The sequence below is a fragment of the Panthera leo genome, chromosome A1 (assembly GCF_018350215.1).
Source record: "Panthera leo isolate Ple1 chromosome A1, P.leo_Ple1_pat1.1, whole genome shotgun sequence".
NCBI classification, from domain to species: domain Eukaryota; kingdom Metazoa; phylum Chordata; class Mammalia; order Carnivora; family Felidae; genus Panthera; species Panthera leo.
In genome coordinates, this window is record NC_056679.1 from 238,824,624 (window position 1) to 238,845,795 (window position 21,172).

Here is a 21,172-nt window from a genome sequence, read left to right on the forward strand (position 1 = left end):
TGTGCTGACAGCTCAGAGCCTGGAACTTGCCTTGGATTCTGTGTCTTCCTCTCTCTCTGCCCCTCTCCCACTCATGCTCTGTCTCTGAAAAATGAATAAACCTTAAAAAAATTAAAAAAAATAAAACAACTTTATTGAGCTATATTTTACATATAATAAAACTCACTCCTTTCAAGTATATAATTAAGATTTTTAGCAATTTTACCAAGCGGTGCAACCATCACCACAGGTCGGTTTTAGAACATTTCCATCCCTCCAGAAAGACCCCTCGTGCCCATGTATTGGGAATCCCTACTCCCACTCCTCACAGCCACCTGTCTACAGTCCTGACCATTTGTACACATGGAATGAGACACTGCAGGGTGTCTTGTGTCTATCTTCTTTCACTCAGCACAACTACTTTTGCTGATGTCGCCTGTGTCACCCCTTCCATGGGTCTCATCCCATTGTGTGGTGGACCACATTTTGTCTGTCCCTTTACCAGTTGATTGATTACAGTATCCTTGAGACTGAATTTTTTCATGTATGTCCAAATATTTTCTAGAATACATCGCTACTTGTAAAATCTTTGGGTGCCCAAGTGTTTTAATGTTTTAATTCTGCACCCAGCCCAAGCTCTCTCACACGGACGGGGAAGCAGATAACACCTTCATGTGGCACTTTTCTTACTAGACAGCTTCCTAGTTGAGTAGGTCATTCATGTGGGCTTTTCTTGAATTCAGCTTGCAGACTGTGGGAGAGTGAGAGGAGGGGTCTGAGGTCCTGGGGCTACAATATTAAAATGGCCAGGAATAAAAGCAGTACCCTTATGTGGCTAATCAAGAAATAGCTCCCCCCACCTCACCTCACAAGAAATAGCTGCTCAGTTACCACTGGTTGAAGAGGAGAACCAGATAGAACAGGAGGAGTAGCTGGAACAGAGGAGGAGCAGCTAGGACAGGAGGAGTAGCTGGAACAGAGGAGGAGCAGCTAGGACAGGAGGAGTAGCTGGAACAGAGGAGAACCAGGTAGAAGAGGAGAAGCAGCTGGAACTGAGGAAGAAACTGCTTGCACTGTGGAAGAATGAGTGTTCTGTCACTTGTTCAATTTACGTGTTAGCAGGCGGTTCTAGCTGAGGCATTTTCCTGTGTTGATGAAGACATGAGGCCTAGGACCACACCACCAACTGTGCATTCCAGGGACAAATGTGTGTCCAGGCAGCAAGGATGGAGGGGAACGGCTGGATCAACGAGCCACTGGCTGCTTGCTGGGTGACCAATTGTTGAGGCTCCTCTGCCTGGACCTCTGGTGTCACAGCCCAGTGCTTCCTGGGTGTAAGCAGCATCCTCTTACCACAGGGTCTTTCTTCTTCCTTCCCTGCACCATCAGCAAGAGGAGACAGGAGGAGGAAGAGGGGAAGAGTGCTCTCCCAGGAAGCGAACGCCCAACTTCAGGCGAGGGAGACAAGACTTCTCTCCCCACCAGCCCTCAGTGCAAACTAGCGTATAATCTCTGGAGCTGAGGAGGCAAAGCCCCCTGGGGCCCAGGAGCAATGACCACTTGGGAGCATCATGCCTCTGATGACGAGACTCATGTTTGCAGACGTGCTACTGGACACCCAGGGAGCCAGCAGGCTAAACACGCTTCCGCTCGGCAACACTGATTTGTGTGAACTAAACCCGCCACCTCCATGACCGCCAGCTATCCTGACTGCGGTCAAGCGTCTGTGCCCCATGTGCCGCTCTGTCCGAGATGCTGTGCCTGAATGTCCACAGTAGCATTTGCACAGCCAGAATTTCTGTGCGGAGGAACATTTACTTAATTACACTTTAGAGTGACTCTTGTGAGGACAGAGGCCATCCTCGCTGAGATGAGCTACAAACATGGGTTTTCACTGAGTCATCCAGCAGGTGTGTGACTGCGTTTTCTGCCCTATACCAACAAGAAAAGTTAGGCCCTGGAAACAATGTCCAGGGAGTTCTTGCTTTGTTGAAATTTTAACTGAACTGCAAGGAGGTGGAATGTTCTTTAAAAAGGCTGCCCCTAAGCCAGTAGTTTCATTCTAACATCTTTTGCAGTAAGTCTGTGTGCGCTCTATGCTGTGGGAATCCTGTCAGAATTTCAGGCATGAGCAGAAACCCTCACTTCCGAGGTGACAGGCCCACCCAGGGGCATGGGCAACTCCCTCCTTGGGCCAAGTGGGCAGGCCAGGTGTTGCCCAGGTGAGGAAGCCACAGTTTCTTCACTGTGCGGGATGCCGGGGCTAACCCTGCCTTCTTCACTTCCTCCAAAGTTGTTGCTTTTGTCCTTCGCAGAACATTTCTTTGTTCGAGAAACGGGAAATAACTGACTTAAGAAATATGTTGTCATTTTTTTTGTTGTTCTTGATGCCCTGCAAACACTCCTTTAAATAATGTCTTCCCTCCAGAGCATTATGGGAGACGATTCCAGTACTCAGGGTTGTACTTCAGCACATTTGCGGGCCTTTGAGGTGTGCGTAACTTAGGAGCTTGTACTATGAGCGTGGCACCCAACTTACCCACAGGAAAGGGGTATTAATGCAATGTGACAGGGTGAGCAGTGACCCCAAAAGGATGTGTCTACTCCCAGGACCTGTGAACGTCACCTTACTTGGAAAAGGTCTTTGTAGATATGAATAACTGAAGTGCTGGGTGGGCCCTGAATCCAAAGATAGGTGTCTTTTTAAGAGAAAGGAGGAGGTTTGAGGCACAGAGACATCGGGAGAAGATGGAGGGGTGTGGGAGCCCCCTATAGCTGGAAGGACCCTCCCCTAGAGCCTCTGGAGGGAGCACAGCCACGCCAATATCTCGATGTCAGACTTCTGGCCCCAGAACTGACAGGATAAATGTCCTCAGCCCCACTGTCTGTGTTACTTCCTTGTAGCAGCCACAGGGTCGGGGCACACACAAACGTTGTTTTCAACAGTCGATATGGATGTGGACACAGGCTTCTCCTGTGTCACTGACCAGAGAAAAGTTACAGCATGGAGTGGGAGAAGGGAGGAGGGGAAGGGGTGGGGGTGGGATGCGGGAGGTGGGTTAGGGAGGAGCAGGAAGGGTCGGGATTGGGGCCGTTACCTGGACTCTCCCCTGTGGTGCAGGAGGGGCCGCTGGAGCCTGCGCTTCTGGTCCCCTCAGCTTGTCCTCCTAAAAGACCTCCAGGCCTGGTGCCGAGTGAGTGGTGGGAGGACCGCTGGGCCTCACCTCGGGAGCTCCTGAAGGACCTGTCACAGGACCGAGACCGCCTGGGAAGGGTGCTCCTAGCGGCTCCTGGATGGCTTTCCTGACTTGAGATCTCCCCGTGGTCTCCCCAGAGGCTGGGGGTTTCCTTCTGGGTTCGGCTGGCCGCTGCCCCAGCCCCTGTGGTCTCGGAGCTGCAGGCCTCATCCCCAAGGGACTCTTCGGAACTGGAGCCCAGGGGCATGGGGTTCCGCAGGGCCTCCATATAGGACTTCCTAAACCAACGTCTGGCCTCCATGCAGGCTGGGTCCCTGGGTGACTGCCTTCTGGAGCTTGGGCTGCCCATGTCCTCACGGACAGTGAGGGCCTGGGGACCGTCTCTTTGGTCTGTGGGGTCCAGGCTCTCTCCTGGTCCTTCCCACAAGCCTGGCTCTGAGGGCCCAACCCCTACAAGGCCTCCGTCAGAGCTCCAGAACGTGCTTCTAGGGTTTTCCCACCCAGCCCTTCCTGCGGAAGGCTGGTGGATGGGCTGGTCACTGCTGGGTTGCCCACCACAGTGGGGCAGGGTGGGGGTGTCACTGGGAGGGGTACTCTCATGGGGACGAGTGCTGGCCATGACTGGTGCTGGGGCCAGAGCTTTGGAGGCACTTCTAGGTGGTGGCTGCTCAGGCCTGGGGCAGCTGCGGTGGGGCAGGGCGGTCCTGAATGTTGGGACAAAGATGGGGTCTGTGACACTGCTCCATGGGGTGCGGAACACGGCGGAGCCTGAGGTCAGCAAGCAGTTTTGCAAGGGGACACCGTTCCGCTCCCCGTTCAGCTGTTCCAGGAACTCTCCTGTGAAGACGCAGCTGTACATGGCCTCAGGGACAGTAACTTCTTCTGAGCCCCGTCCAAGCTGAGAGAGGCATTTTAAAACCAGTCTGGCTGACTGCTTCCCCACTGATGTGACCTGTAGATAGAAGTCCCCAGGCCTGAGCCTAACTCCGCGGAGGGATGCCAGCTGCACCACGACCTTCTCATGGATGCACAGTGGCCAGCCTTCATGGAAGAAGATGAGGCCTGTGTACCTGGCCTGGGATGAGAGAGGGAGGGAAGGAGGTTAGACCTTCGTGGTAGCTCCTCGTGGGAGGCTGGGGGGAGGCGGGCAATAGGACAGGAGGGAGGAAGCCACTGGAGGAGCCACCCAGGCAGTCCTACCACAGGCAGCCTGGGGGCTCTGGGCCAAGTCTCTCCTAGGAGCCGTCCCCACCTGGGGAAGGGTCTGGGCCCTCACAAGCTCACCATGCCAGCCCCTGGTCTAAGCTTCACAGCATTTCTGGCTCTCCCAGGTGCCCACAAGCAGCCCCCCGAGAGCAGGGCTACTTCTGGAATCACAGGGTCAGGGGCACAGTGAGGGGGTGCCAGGACCCACAGGGACACCAACAATATCGGCTGCAATCTCCCACCGAATACAGTGGGTCCTTCTACTTATTTGAAGGAGTCCATGAAGTTTACAACACAGCTGTAGACTATGCAGGTGAGTTCCCAAGCACATCTTTGGAAAGAACTTGCTGTAGAAAAGGTTTCGATGGCAGGACGGATAAGACACAGGCAAACACAGGCAGCGTCCGGCATGGGCAAGAGAGTGTTTGGCAGTTTGGGGAACAAGGGGTGGGACCCCCAATGTATCAGTAGCTGCAGCTCACACCCTAACAGGGGAGCACACTCTTTGGTACCGGTTGTTACAATACACTTTGCTTCTCCCCACTCCAGCACTGACGTATTGCACATACATTATTACAATAATCGAGAAGATGAAAAAGAAGTGATCTCATTCTGATATATCTTGAGGTTTTTTACTTTTTTTTTTTTTTTTTACCCTATCCACGCAGGACACAACTTCTCTAAACTGCAGTAACAATGTACATATAACTTAATGTTCCAGTTTGTAGTCATCCTTAGCCAACATTTCTCCATGTTCCTCTTTCGTAGTGGCCATGCTGGTGGTGACTTCCCGTCCTCTGTGGGAAATCTACAGGGCTTCTCTTCCTTATTTCTTTCCTTCCTTCCTTCCTTCCTTCCTTCCTTCCTTCCTTCCTTCCTTTCCTCCGTGGGAAATCTACAGGACTTTGCTTCTTTTCTTTCTTTCCTTTTCCCTTCTCTTTTCTTTTCTTTCTCTCTTTTTAGTAGGCTTCACACCCAATGCAAAACCCAACACAGGGCCTGAACTCACAACTCTGAGATCAACACCTGAGCTGAGATCAAGAGTCAGACATTTAACCACCTGAGCCACCCAGGTGGTTATCTGTTTCTACTATAAATAAGAAATGCAAGCAACATTTCCATGATACCATTTCTTGTTCCTTTATTTTTTAATCTTTTTAAAATGTTTATTTATTTTTGAGAGAGAGACAGACAGAGCGCAAGCAGGGGAGGAGGGGAATGAGTGTCTTTCATGATTCTTGGCAGTATGACCAATTTGCCATCAAAAGACACATTGTCAGCAGTGATAAGTCACTTTACCAAGATTCAGTAGGACAAGGCTTTTAAAAAAATTTATTTTAATGTTTTTTATTTACTTTTGAGAGAGAGAGAGAGAGAGAGAGAGAATGAGCGGGGAAGGGGTAGAGAGAGGGAGACACAGAATCCAAAGCAGGCTCCAGGCTCTAAGCCGTCAGCACAGAGTCCGACACGGGGACCAAACTCCTGAACCATGAGATCATGACCCGAGCCAAAGTCAGATGCTTAACTGGCTGAGCCACCCAGGCTCCCCAGGACAAGCCTTTACATTGAGGAATCTTTTTCTAAACTAGTATATATACTGTGGAATATTGTTGTTTTAATTTGCACTTATGTGATAGTCAAGCCAACACTGTTTTCGATATTTGTTTTTTCTGTAAATTTTCTGTATGTCTTTTTGTTCCTTTTATGAATTGTGGCCTTGTTTTTGCCTTCTTAGTTGCTGTCAGGTTTGCAAAAAAAATTGACAATTTTTTTTCTACCCACCATTAGCAAATGTTTGTGTTATGTGTCTATTAGGCACTCATATTTGTCCCAGTTTACTTGCTTTATAGTTATGTTTCTTTCCTCCTATAGAAGCTTAAATTTTATACAAGTTGAATTTCTTGACTTTTTTGTGGCATCTTCTGTCACCTTAAAACTTAGAGTTTGATGTCTTACTGAAGGTTGCCTTTCGCATTTATGTTAGTTTTCCTAAGAGTTGAGGTTTACAAAATACTTATTGTTTTCATATACCTGGAGTTGGAAATTGTACCTTAAATACACTGGTATATTCTTTTTTTAGATTTTTAAAAAAACGTTTAGTTATTTTTGAAAGAGAAAGCTTGAGCAGGGGAGGGGCAGAGAGAAAGGGAACCTGAGCTGGCAGCACTGAGCCAGTTGTGGGGCTCAAACCCACAAACCGTGAGATCATGACCTAAGCTGGATGCTTGACTAACTGAGCCACTCAGGCTCCCCACACACTGGTGTATTCCTAAGAGTGAAGGCCTCATTAAGCAGGTCCTTGCCGTGTACTCCCACTGGGTCGCCAGAAGGGGGAGGCACTGTCCAACCTCCAGGAGCCACGGCCTGGGAGGAAGGTGAGGGTCTGGTGCAGACACAGCTAGTAATTACTGAGCACCTTCCAGGCACCCTCACACCTGTGGCCCCATTTAATTAAAAATTAAGATTTTTCAGGGGCGCCTGGGTGGCTCAGTTGGTTGAGCGTCCGACTTCAGCTCAGGTCATGATCTCATGGTTTGTGAGTTCAAGCCCCGCGTCAGGCTCTGTGCTGCCAGCTCAGGGCCTGGAGCCTGCTTTGGATTCTGTGTCTCCCTCTTTCTCTGCTCCTCCCCTGTTGGCGCTCTGTCTCTCTCTCAAAAGTGAATAAAGATTAATTATTTTTTTAAATTAAGATTTTCAGATTGGAAAAATAATACTCGTGCATTGCAGAAACTGGAGGGTTCAGAAAAAACAAAACAACAATCCCAACACCAACCCCCAGAAGTCAGAATTGTTGACATTTATGTGTGTTTCATTTCATTATTTTTTCCTGTGTATTTTTTCAAACGTTGACAGAGAGAGAGAGAGAGCGCGCGCGCGTTAGAACAAACAGGAGCCGGACAGAGAGATAGAGAGAGTGAGAGAGTGAGAATCCGAAGCAGGCTCCACGCTGCAAGCACAGAGCCCAACATGGGGCTCGAACCCATGAACCAGCTGAAACAAAGAATCGAACACTTAACTGACTGAGCCACCCAGGTGCCCCTTTTCCCGTGTATGTTTAATGGCTGAGATCACATCACAAAAATACAGCAGTGCATGGTAATTTTATCACCTAATGGTATTTCATCAGCCTCTCCTGTGCTATGAGAAACTCTTCGCCCAGACCACTTCAATGCTGCATATTTATTTTCCCCCAATTTTGCTCTGACAAATTAAAATACCATGCCCATTGTTGGGCCTGGAGGCCCACCTGGGTGTCACATGCTTCTGTGGAATCTGAGGCCATGGAGCAGGTTGATGGGTGTGGCCATGGCAGGGCCCCTGGGGTGGAGCCAGTGCCCACCAATCTGGGTGGCCACAGGTGTGGCCAGTGTCCTTGCTATATGGTCAGCACCCACCTCACGCTGGACACGAAGATCCAGGACATCATCCAGCCCTGTGGTCAGCAGCAGTGAGATTCCCAAGGACCACTCTCTCCCAAGGAGAGAAGTCCAACCTGAGCTGTGGCCTAAAGGTATGCAGCTGGGGTCAGTGGTGTGAGCCCCAGGAATGAGCTTCATGACAGAAAGTTCTGGAAGCAGAGGGTCCAAGGCCGACCATCACTGGTAGGTGACCCCTTCCCGGGTGGCCTGAGCAGACTCAAGGTGGGCAGTATGGGAGGACTGTGCAGCTCTCACACCCCAGCCCTGTCGCTCCCCCTCCTGGCATGAAAACAGCTCTACTGCCCAGACCCCAAAGGGCACTGCCAGGGAGAAACCGCCGAGGCTGGGGAGAAGCTGGCCCCTCTCCTCCTCTGCTCTTTCATGCCACTGCAGGCTGGAGGCAGATGTGAAACAGCAGCCCTGGCAGATGTGCTTCCCTCTGTCGGGTGGCTGGGCAGGGGATAAAATGTGCCAAGCATGTGTTGCTGGCATCTTCTGTCTCTGCAGTGGGATGTAGTAGCTGTGGAATGGCCTTGAGCAGCTGTGATAGCAGTAGTCATCTTTAACCAACACTGAGTGAAGGCCAACAACACGCTAAGCTCTTTGCATCCATGATGGCATTGAACCCTTACTCCATGAGAAGATATGCTGGTTGGGACTCATCAGCTGCAGGTGATAAGATGCCTGCTGACTCTTGGCTAAATGATGGAGAGGAGGAATTCTCTCACTGCAGAGTGTGAAGGACAAAAGCCCCATGGTTGGAGCAGAGGCTCACAGACACCGAGAACTGGGTGCTTTCTCTTTCACAGCCTTCCATGTACATGTGTTTCATTCTGATGCTGGTTACTGCATGTTCCTGGGATGACTTCCCCAGCCTAGTGGTCATACCCTTATACCCAATGTCTCAAGCAGGGAAAAGTAGTTTCCTGTGTCTTGTCTTTCCTACGGGAGTACGTTCTCATAAATATTCCTGCCCCCAGCAGACTTCTCTTTATCTATCATAGGCCATAAAGGAGCCAGTGATTTCCCCCAGTTAACAAGGAAGGCTTGGAAAGTGGATGTCTCTGTAGTGGGAGGCAGCAAAAGGGTTGGGAATGACCACAAGCTAGACAGTCAAGTGTCTGCTCAGGCGGGTACTGTTACTACCTTGTTTATAGATGAACAGAATCAAAGACCAGAGAGATGAAAAGATGGCTTGCCTAGGTCTTTACAGAGTTTGCAGTGGCAGAACCCACATCATTCCTCTCACAGAGCCTGCGATCCTAACCCCTGTCCAGTACCACTTGGCAGGGACACCCAGGCAGCCGTCCACAATTCAGGCTGATAAATGGTGAGCACCAAGTGCTGTGACGACACAGAGGACAGAGAATCTTCTTGGGCACGGCCATGGGGAGTGAGCTGGAGAGGAGAGCTGTGGTTGCACTGGCCTTTGAAAGGTAAGTAGAACTTCCACCAGGTGCAGGGGAAATGGCACGAGGGGGGCAGGCCCCAGGATGAATGAAAGTGGGTGATGGGACAGTGCATGCTGGGTGGATTAATCAAGACTCTTTGGGTTGTCAGATGAATTTGTCTTGTGTCACTGGGAAGCCTGGAGGAGAGGGCTTCAGACCTAGTCCAAGTAGGGGGCTTAAACATGTCACTGGGGCTGTTTCTCTCCCTTGCCCCACTTGGCTTCACTGTGCAGACAGGCTGGGTCAAGATGCAAATCCTCCTGATACATAAACCCAGTGGAAAGAGGGTATCTTGTCTTCAATATCTTTATTCAAGTTCCAGGGAAGACTCCGACTGGGCGTCTCAGTCCTTCCAAGCTGCTCTAACAAAAATACTATAGATTGGGTAGCTTATAAACACAGAAATTTCTTTCTCACTATCCTGTAGCCTGGAAAGTCCAGGATCAAGGTATTGGCATTTTTATTGTCTGGTCAGGACCAGCTGCCTGGTTCACAGATGACCAACTTTTTGCTGTGTCCTCACACATGTCAGAAGGGGCAAGGGCGTGCTCTCTAGGACCTCCTTTATAATGGCATGGATGGGATTGACCAAATCGCTTCTGAAAGGTCCCACTTCTTAATTCCATCACATATGGAAAACATACAAATTTTGTGGGGGACACAAACATTCAGTCTATAGCAGTAGGTCATGTGCCAATCCCTGAAGGTGGTGTCTGAAGGTGGGCTAAAGGGTGAACACAGAGAGCCACAGCCTTTCCAGAATAGTGGAGCATCATGGCAGCGTGGTGGAGAGGTACCTCCTAAATGATAAGGCAGAGATGCTGAGCATACAACATATATCCATTCGTACATCTGCGATCTTTGGTAGATGCCTTCAACTTCGGTACTTTAATTTCCTCATCTGAAAAACTGACTAATTTCTCCACCACCATTTGTTGAAAAAACTGTCCTTACCCTCTGAATGGCCTTGGCATCCTTGTCAAACATCATTTGACCATATACGTGATGATTTATTTCTGGGCTTTCTACTCTGTTCCATTGGTCTTTATGTTTGTCTTATGGCAGTGCCACATTATTTTAATTACTGTAGCTTTGTAATGAGTTTTAAAAATCAGGAAATGTCAGTCTTCCAACTTTGTTCTTCTTCAAAATTCTTTTGGCTACTTGGACTCCCTTGAGATTCCATAGGAATTTTAGGATGGATATTTCTATTACTGCAAAAAAACATTGGTGTGATTTTGATAGAGACCACATTGACTCTCCAGATCACTTTGGGTAATACTGCCATCTTCACAGTATTAAATCTTCCAGTCCGTGAACATGGATGTCTTTCCATATCTTAGGTCTTCTTTTCTTTCTCAAGCAACGTTTTGTAGTTTTCAATATGCAAGTCTTTCACCTCTTTAAGTTTATTACTACATATTTTATTCCTTTGGAAGCTATTGTAAATCTTCTTTTAGTTTACCTTTTTTTAGTTTACTTTTCAGATTGTTCATCATTAGTATGTAGAAACACACTGAATTGTGCGTACTTTTGTATCCTGCAACTTTGCAGAAGTTGTTTATTAGTTCCAACAATTTTTGTGTGTGGAATCTTTAGGGTTTTCTACATATAAGATCACATCATTTGTAAACAGAGATAGTTTTACTTCTTCCTTTCTGAATTGGATGTCTTTAATTTCTTTTTCTTGCCTGATTGCTCTGGCTAGAACTTCTAGGAAGTGGGCATCCTTGTCTTATTCTTGATCTAAGAGGAAACCCTTTTAGTCTTTCACCACTGAGTATGAATTAGCTGTGGGTTTTTCCATACATGGCCTTTCTTTTGTTGAGGCAGTTTCTTTCCATTCTTAGTTTAAGTGGTTTTATCATGAAACAATGTTGAATTTTGTCAAAATGTTTTTTTTTTTTTGTAATAACTGAAATGATGAGAAGAAGTTTCTTCAGGTTGAACTTGTGGGGGATTTGACTATAATTTCACAATAATGCATATGCCATGAATAAGGAAATTATGGCAATATTATTCCAAAGTAGAATGTAGATCAAAGGTTTGAAAAGGAAACAAGGAACACCATTCTTCTTGGCCCCAACACAGTCCATAATTCTGAGATTCTCCTTGGGCAAATCTACCAAGGTTTTGATTATAAATCTTTTGCAGCCAAATTAGATAGATGTTATAAATCTTCTAGTCATGTTCTGAATAGATCCAGTTCCAGGTTGCAAGGAGCAATTCTTTATCTCATTTCAACATCTTCTCTAAATGGTGTGCTCAGAACATTCACAGTGTGTCAAGAAAGAAGCATCAGAACCAAAGTTTATTATTATTATTATTCAAAAGGAAGTCAGTGGGTTTCACTGTTTATGAGCTGCAGTTCAGCTGCTATAAAAACATAAGCAGCGTCCTTTTTTTTGGTATTTATTTATTTTGAGAGAGAGAGAGAGGGAGGGGCAGAGAGAATCCCAAGGAGGCTCTGCACTGTCAGTACAGAGCCAGAATGTAAGGCTCGAACTCAAGAACTGTGACACCATGACCTGAGCTGAAATCAAGAGTCAGACGCTTAACCAACTGAGCTACTCAGGCGCCCTGGGTCCTTCTTTATAAGGCTTTCAACAGCAGTCCAGGAACCCGAATTTCTCTAGATCAGTAGCAGGTTTTCAATTATAATAGATGTACCACAGCAGTTATTACAGTACTCCAAAAAGCTCAGCTTCACTCTCCAACTTGGAAAATTTAAAATAGAACAAAACTTCTATGGTCCTTTGGAAAAGCCAGAAGGAGAACTTGGTTGTAGATTAAATGTGAGAAGTGAGGCTGAGCCTCCCTGGGTCTTTGATGACTCCCCAGCCCATTGTTTCATGGAGACTATGTACTGTCCACTTGTCCTGGGCCTGAATGGACACAGAGGGATGAGCTTCCCTCTCTGTGTGTCCATGGAACCTTGTCCTCACTGTCTGCTGTCATGGCCCTGTACCCCTGGTCCTGTGGCTGACCCCAGGTGGTCCACATAGCAACCTACCATCAGGAACCAGAGACAGCTGAGAGTATTTGCAGACCAACTGCCTTCTCAAATGGTGAATGTGCAGTGGTCAGGCCACTAGATGGTCGTCAATATGCCCTCAGCCTTAACTCTGTGCACAGTCTGGCTGCCATATGCACCTCCATTTACCTCGGCCTTGTGGGTTTTTAAAAAAAAATTTTTAAATGTTTATTCATTTTTTTAATTTAAATGTTTTTATTTGTGTCTTCAAATACTTAAAGTGTATTTCTTTTTTTTTAATTTTTAAATTTTATTTTTTTAAATTTACATCCAAATTAGTTATCATATAGTGCAACAATGATTTCAGGAGTCGATTCCTTAATGCCCCTTACCCATTCAGCCCATCCCCCGCCCACAACCCCTCCAGCAACCCTCTGTTTGTTCTCCATATTTAAGGGTCTTCATTTTTGAGAGAGAGACAGAGAGAGACAGAGCATGGGCAGGGGAGGGGCAGAGAGAGAGGGAAACACAGAATCTGAAGCAGGCTCCAGGCTCCAAGCTGTCAGCACAGAGCCTGATGTGGGACTCAAACCCACGAACCACGAGATCATGACCTGAGCCAAAGTTGGATGCTCAACCGCCTGAGCCATCCAGGCTCCCCAGTTTCATTGTTGATTTTAGTAATTAGGGGATATTTCTAAAATTAGGAAAGTAGAACATGCACATCTGGCCTTTTTCCGTACTCACAGGTCTACCACAGCACAGGCATGCTGACATCACCGCATGTCCCCTTGTCATGGTTTTACAAGTACATGTTAAAAAACTGATGCAAGGGGTGCCTGGGTGGCTCAGTTTATTTTAGATCTAAGATATCTGATTCTAACTGTGTGTGACACTATAGTGTCCACACATATTTCCACGAATATGACAAGAGTTTCAGATAGTCTATCATACTGAATTCTCCCTGCTCTGAATATTAATCTTTATATTTTTCTGCTTGTCAGTAAGCAAAAACCTGTCTTGTCGTGTACCTGGTGCCTCTCTGACCACCAAGAGGCTGGGTTTCCCCAGGGTTTCTGTGGGCAAGTAGTGCCTCTTCTGGACATTGCCTCTGCAAGGCTGACTTTTATACAGGACTTAGTATTTTACTTATGTCTATGAGTTCTCTGCAAACACGATGTAAGAAACAGCTTTTATTTGGCTGTTCATTGGCTTCTGAAACACAGATTTACTAGATGTTTCTGCCATCAATCTATCAGTTTCCTTTTTGCGACCTTGAGCCTGAGAAGTCAGTCCCCTCCCCTCTCTGTGTTTCACCCTAACTCATAGACAAAAGCCTCTGCTGGTGTTTTCCTAAGTGGCCTGCACAGTGCTAGGTGACCGCTCACCACACCCCTGAGACCTGCCCCCCTCCCTGCGACTCCCATGCTGACCGCATTGTTCACAGTCCCTCTGGCTCTGGGTGATCAGGACTGGTAGCTGGTCTGTCAGAGCAGGCCATCACTATAAAAGAATGGCCATACACACTCAGAATGTTTTATTTTTGCTTTAAATATGTAAATGCACATTCCTGAACCTCCATCCCTTAGAGGTTTGTCCCTCCCAGTGCTCTCCCTCAGCCCCAGGAGAGCTCTCATGGCTCCTTTACGGTCAATCCCACGTTACTAGATGATAGTTCTCTACACTAAGCTCCCTGAGGTAGATTTCTGTGTGGGTCAGTCTCTTCATGGGACTCTAACAGGCACAGAGACCCATCTTTTCTCTGCTGACTTGGGGGCTCTACTGTCTCCCCTGGGTTGGCCACAGTCATGTTGCTGTGTCTCACAGCACCTCTCAAATGGAGCGATAACATAAAGACAGTAGGCGAAGAATATGGATGGAGAACTCTTTGGGATTTCCCACCAAATATCCCAGTCTCTCAGGTGTCTTGCTCATACCTAATGTGATGGCACCTTTTTTTAAGACTTTAGGGAGTCTCTGCTGAACATTCAACTTGTTTTCACAGAAAAAGCTATCCCTCTTTATTTCTGCACTCATATTTAATCAGTTTAGGGTTCAATTAAATTGGATTTAATTAGCTCTTCTTTTCCTACCTTAAGGTGGAAATTTAGGTAAGTGATATCAGACTTCCTCCACAAAACTACATATTAGTTTAAACTATATTATACACTAAGCATTGCTTTAGTTGCATGTAAACATTTCTGCACATTGTGTTTTCATTATGATTCAGTTCCAATAATTTTCCTTGTGATTTCTCTAAGTCATGGGTTCTTTAGAAATGTGTTATTTGATTTCCAAAAATTTGGGAGTTTCTACTTATTTGTTGTTATTTCTGATGATAGCATTGTGGTTACAAAAAAATACTTTATTTCTGCCCTTTCAAATTTATGAAATTGTATTTTTTTAGAGACCTACAGCATGTTGTCTATCTTGAAAAAATTTCATGTGCACTGGAAAGAATGTGTATTCTGCATTTGTTGGATGTAATGTTCTATAAATGTCAAATAGGTCAGTTTGTTAGGTGTTGTTCGGATCTTTTATATCCTTATTTTTTTTACTGATCATTTTATCAATTTTTGACAGAAGTACATGAAAATTCCCATTTAGTGTTGCCAGTTGTTTGTCTTAATGTACTCAGAAGCTCTCTTACTAGGTACTCTGTTGATAAATGGAGGCTCTTATCGCTATGAATTGTCCTGTCCCCATGTGTCTCCTGTGACTCTGTCAGAGACCTAACTTGTCTGACAGAAAGATCATTGCCTCACCTACTCATACTTAGTCGCATATCTTTTTCCATTCTTTTTCTTTCACCCTTTGTATGTGTTTATATTTTAAAGGGCATTCCTTATAACCAGCATTTAGTTGGTCTTGCCTTTTTCTCAGCCTGAGTCTGGCAATATTTGCTTTCAGTTGGATTTTTTAGTTCATTTAAGTACATTTAAAATAATTACAAATATGGTTGGATTAAATCTGTCATCTTCACATCTGTCATCTGTTCATCTATTTGCCTATCTGTTTCTTTGTTCTTCCTTTTATCTTCTCTTCTGTGTTTTGGATTCCATTTATCTACTCTACTGATTTTTCAGTTATACCTCTTCGTGTTGCTTTCGGTAGTTGCTCTCAAGACTACAACATGCATCTTTAACTATTCAAGTAACATTTTGTTACTTTAAAACAATGTAAGAACCTAGAGTAGTACAATTCAATTTACTCCCTCCCACATTTTGTGCTTTTGTCATATATTTTAAAAAATCTTATTTAAATTCCAGTTAGTTAACATACAGTGTAATATTAGTTTCAGGTGTACAATTTAGTGATTCAACACTCCCATACAATACCCAGGGTTCATCACAAGTGCACTCCTTCATCCCCATCACCTATTTGACTCCTCCCCTACTCCCCTCTCCTCTGGTAGCCATCAGTGTGTTCTCTATAGTTAAGAATCTGTTTCTTGGTTGGTCTCTCTTTTTTTCCTTTGCTCATTTGTTTAAATTCTGCATGTGAGTGAGATCATACGGTATTTGTCTTTCTCTGACTTAGTTTGCTTAGCATTACACTGTCTAGCTCCTTCCATGTTGTTGCAAATTGTAAGATTTTATTTTTATGGCTGAGTAGTATTCCAGTGTGTGTGTGTGTGTGTGTGTGTGTGTGTGTGTGTGTGTGTGTGTCTCCCACATCTTCTTTACCCATTCATCTGTCAGTGGACACTTGGGTTGCTTCCATAGTTTGGCTATTGTTAATAATGCTGCAATAAACATAGGGTGCACATATCCCTTTGAATTAATGTTTTCATATTCTTTGGGTAAACCGCACAGTAGTGTGATTACTGGATCATAGGGTAGTTCCCTTTTTAACTTTTTGAGGAACCTCCATACTGTTTTCCAGAGTGGCTGCACCAGTTTGCATTCCCACCAACAACGCATGAGGGTTTCCCTTTCTCCAAATCCTTGCCAGCACATGTTGTTTCTTGGGTTGTTGATTTTAGCCAATCTCACAGGTATGAGGTGATATCTCATTATAGTTATGATTTGCATTTCCCTGATGATCAGTGATGTTGAACATCTTTTCATGTACCTGTTAGCCATCTGTATGTCTTCTTTGAAGAAATGTCTGTTCATTAATTCTGACCATTTTTAATCAGAATATTTTTTGGTGTTGATTTATATAAATTATTTATATATTTTAGATATTAAACTCTTGTTGGATATATAATTTGTAAAATATCTTCTCCCATTAGGCTGTGTTTTACTTTTGTTGATTGTTTCATATGCTGTGCAGAAGCTTTTTATTTTGGTGTAGTCCCAATAGTTTTTTTTTTTTTTTTTTTTTTTTTTTTTTTTTTGCTTTTGTTTTCCTTGCCTCTGGAGACATATCTAAAAAAATGTTGCTATGGCCAGTGTCAAGAGAAATTACTGCCTGTGCTCACTTATAGGACTTTTGATGGTTTCAGGTCTCACATACAGGGTCAGGGCCAGACAGCTTCACAGGCAAATTCTACCAAACATGTAAAGAAGAGTTAATACCTATTTTTCTCCAATTATTTCAAAAATAGAAGAGGAAGGAAAACTCCCAAATTCATTCTATGAGGCCAACATTACTGATTCCAAAACCATATAGAGATACAATAGCAAAAAAAGAGAATTAAAGGCCAATATCTCTAATGAACACAGATGCAAAACTCCTCAACAAAGTACTAGCAAACAAAATCCAACAATATGTTAAAAAATCACTCATCATGATGTAGCAGGATTTATTCCTGGGTCGCAAGAATGGTTCAATATTCAGAAATCAATTGACATGATACGTCACATCAGTAAGAGAAAGGATAAAAACCATATGATCATTTCAGTAGATGCAGAGAAAGCATTTGACAAAGTACAACATCGATTCATGATAAAAACCCTCAACAAAGTAGGTGTAGAGGGAACAGACCTCAACATCATAAAGGTCACATATGAAAAACCCATAGCTGCTGAGAGTTCCGGAAGGTGGCGGCGTAGGAGGACGCTGGGCTCACCGCGCATCCTGCTGATCACTTGGATTCCACCTACACCTGCCTAACTAACCCAGAAAACCACCAGAAGACTAGCAGAACGGAGTCTCTGGAGCCAAGCGCAGATGAGAGGCCCACAGAAGAGGGTAGGAAGGGCGGAGAGGCGGTGCGCGCTCCATGGACTGGCGGGAGGGAGCCGGGGCAGAGGGGCGGCCCGCTGGCCAAGCAGAGACCCCGAGTCTGGCTCGCAAAAGCGGAGGGGCCGGACGGAGTGTGTTTCGACAGCAAGCGCGACTTAGCGTCTGGGAGGTCATAAGTTAACAGCTCTGCTCGGAAAGCGGGAAGGCTGGAGGACAAAGGGAGGGAGAGCTGCTGAGCCCCCGGACGGCAGAGCTCAGCTTGGCAGGGAACAAAGGCGCTCGCCAGCGCCATCTCCCCCGCCCATCCCCCAGCCAAAATCCCAAAGGGAACCAGTTCCTGCCAGGGAACTTGCTCGCTCCGCGCAAACACCCAACTCTGTGCTTCTGCGGAGCCAAACCTCCGGCAGCGGATCTGACTCCCTCCTGCTGTCACAGGGCCCCTCTTGAAGTGGATCACCTAAGGAGAAGTGAGCTAAGCCTGCCCCTCCTGCCCCCGTGCACCTTGCCTACCCACCCCAGCTAATACGCCAGATCCCCAGCACCACAAGCCTGGCAGTGTGCAAGTAGCCCAGACGGGCCACGCCACCCCACAGTGAATCCCGCCCCTAGGAGAGGGGAAGAGAAGGCACACACCAGTCTGACTGTGGCCCCAGCGGTGGGCTGCGGGCAGACATCAGGTCAGACTGCGGCCCCGCCCACCAACTCCAGTTATACACCACAGCACGGGGGAAGTGCCCTGCAGGTCCTCACCACTCCAGGGACTATCCAAAATGACCAAACGGAAGAATTCCCCTCAGAAGAATCTCCAGGAAATAACAACAGCTAATGAACTGATCAAAAAGGATTTAAATAATATAACAGAAAGTGAATTTAGAATAATAGTCATAAAATTAATCGCTGGGCTTGAAAACAGTATACAGGACAGTAGAGAATCTCTTGCCACAGAGATCAAGGGACTAAGGAACAGTCACGAGGAGCTGAAAAACGCTTTAAACGAAATGCAAAACAAAATGGAAACCACGACGGCTCGGATTGAAGAGGCAGAGGAGAGAATAGGTGAACTAGAAGATAAAGTTATGGAGAAAGAGGAAGCTGAAAGAAAGAGAGATAAAAAAATCCAGGAGTATGAGGGGAAAATTAGAGAACTAAGTGATACACTAAAAAGAAATAATATACGCATAATTGGTATCCCAGAGGAGGAAGAGAGAGGGAAAGGTGCTGAAGGGGTACTTGAAGAAATTATAGCTGAGAACTTCCCTGAACTGGGGAAGGAAAAAGGCATTGAAATCCAAGAGGCACAGAGAACTCCCTTCAGACGTAACTTGAATCGATCTTCTGCACGACATATCATAGTGAAACTGGCAAAATACAAGGATAAAGAGAAAATTCTGAAAGCAGCAAGGGATAAACGTGCCCTCACATATAAAGGGAGACCTATAAGACTCGTGACTGATCTCTCCTTTGAAACTTGGCAGGCCAGAAAGGCTTGGCACGATATCTTCAGTGTGCTAAACAGAAAAAATATGCAGCCGAGAATCCTTTATCCAGCAAGTCTGTCATTTAGAATAGAAGGAGAGATAAAGGTCTTCCCAAACAAACAAAAACTGAAGGAATTTGTCACCACGAAACCAGCCCTACAAGAGATCCTAAGGGGGATCCTGTGAGACAAAGTACCAGAGACATCACTACAAGCATAAAACATACAGACATCACAATGACTCTAAACCCGTATCTTTCTATAATAACACTGAATGTAAATGGATTAAATGCGCCAACCAAAAGACATAGGGTATCAGAATGGATAAAAAAACAAGACCCATCTATTTGCTGTCTACAAGAGACTCATTTTAGATCTGAGGACACCTTTAGATTGAGAGTGAGGGGATGGAGAACTATTTATCATGCTACTGGAAGTCAAAAGAAAGCTGGAGTAGCCATACTTATATCAGACAAACTAGACTTTACATTAAAGGCTGTAACAAGAGATGAAGAAGGGCATTATATAATAATTACAGGGTCTATCCATCAGGAAGAGCTAACAATTATAAATGTCTATGCGCCAAATACCGGAGCCCCCAGATATGTAAAACAATTACTCATAAACATAAGCAACCTTATTGATAAGAATGTGGTCATTGCAGGGGACTTTAACACCCCACTTACAGAAATGGATAGATCATCTAGACACACAGTCAATAAAGAAACAAGGGCCCTGAATGATACATTGGATCAGATGGACTTGACAGATATATTTAGAACTCTGCATCCCAAAGCAACAGAATATACTTTCTTCTCGAGTGCACATGGAACATTCTCCAAGATAGATCATATACTGGGTCACAAAACAGCCCTTCATAAGTTTACAAGAATTGAAATTATACCACGCATACTTTCAGACCACAATGCTATGAAGCTTGAAATCAACCACAGGAAAAAGTCTGGAAAACCTCCAAAAGCATGGAGGTTAAAGAACACCCTACTAACGAATGAGTGGGTCAACCAGGCAATTAGAGAAGAAATTAAAAAATATATGGAAACAAACGAAAATGAAAATACAACAATCCAAACGCTTTGGGACGCAGCGAAGGCAGTCCTGAGAGGAAAATACATTGCAATCCAGGCCTATCTCAAGAAACAAGAAAAATCCCAAATACAAAATCTAACAGCACACCTAAAGGAAATAGAAGCAGAACAGCAAAGGCAGCCTAAACCCAGCAGAAGAAGAGAAATAATAAAGATCAGAGCAGAAATAAACAATATAGAATCTAAAAAAACTGTAGAGCAGATCAACGAAACCAAGAGTTGGTTTTTTGAAAAAATAAACAAAATTGACAAACCTCTAGCCAGGCTTCTCAAAAAGAAAAGGGAGATGACCCAAATAGATAAAATCATGAATGAAAATGGAATTATTACAACCAATCCCTCAGAGATACAAACAATTATCAGGAAATACTATGAAAAATTATATGCCCACAAATTGGACAACCTGGAAGAAATGGACAAATTCCTAAACACCCACACTCTTCCAAAACTCAATCAGGAGGAAATAGAAAGCTTGAACAGACCCATAACCAGCGAAGAAATTGAATCGGTTATCAAAAATCTCCCAACAAATAAGAGTCCAGGACCAGATGGCTTCCCAGGGGAGTTCTACCAGACGTTTAAAGCAGAGATAATACCTATCCTTCTCAAGCTATTCCAAGAAATAGAAAGGGAAGGAAAACTTCCAGACTCATTCTATGAAGCCAGTATTACTTTGATTCCTAAACCAGACAGAGACCCAGTAAAAAAAGAGAACTACAGGCCAATATCTCTGATGAATATGGATGCAAACATTCTCAATCAGATACTAGCAAATCGAATTCAACAGCATATAAAAAGAATTATTCACCATGATCAAGTGGGATTCATTCCTGGGATGCAGGGCTGGTTCAACATTCGCAAATCGATCAACGTGATACATCACATTAACAAAAAAAAAGAGAAGAACCATATGATCCTGTCAATCGATGCAGAAAAGGCCTTTGACAAAATCCAGCACCCTTTCTTAATAAAAACCCTTGAGAAAGTCGGGATAGAAGGAACATACTTAAAGATCATAAAGGCCATTTATGAAAAGCCCACAGCTAACATCATCCTCAACGGGGAAAAACTGAGAGCTTTTTCCCTGAGATCAGGAACACGACAGGGATGCCCACTCTCACCGCTGTTGTTTAATATAGTGCTGGAAGTTCTAGCATCAGCAATCAGACAACAAAAGGAAATCAAAGGCATCAAAATTGGCAAAGATGAAGTCAAGCTTTCGCTTTTTGC

General features: G+C 45.1%; 1 protein-coding gene across 1 annotated transcript in view; it reads right to left on the bottom strand.

Annotated features, from left to right (window-relative positions):
• The window catches only part of PLEKHG4B (pleckstrin homology and RhoGEF domain containing G4B), an 86,764-nt gene that overhangs the window by 34,384 nt on the left and 31,208 nt on the right, over window positions 1-21,172 (bottom strand). The window contains exon 4 of the mRNA XM_042954130.1: window positions 3,078-4,251. Within this exon, the coding sequence (XP_042810064.1) occupies window positions 3,078-4,251 (1,174 nt within the window). The remainder of the gene's footprint in view (window positions 1-3,077; window positions 4,252-21,172) is intronic.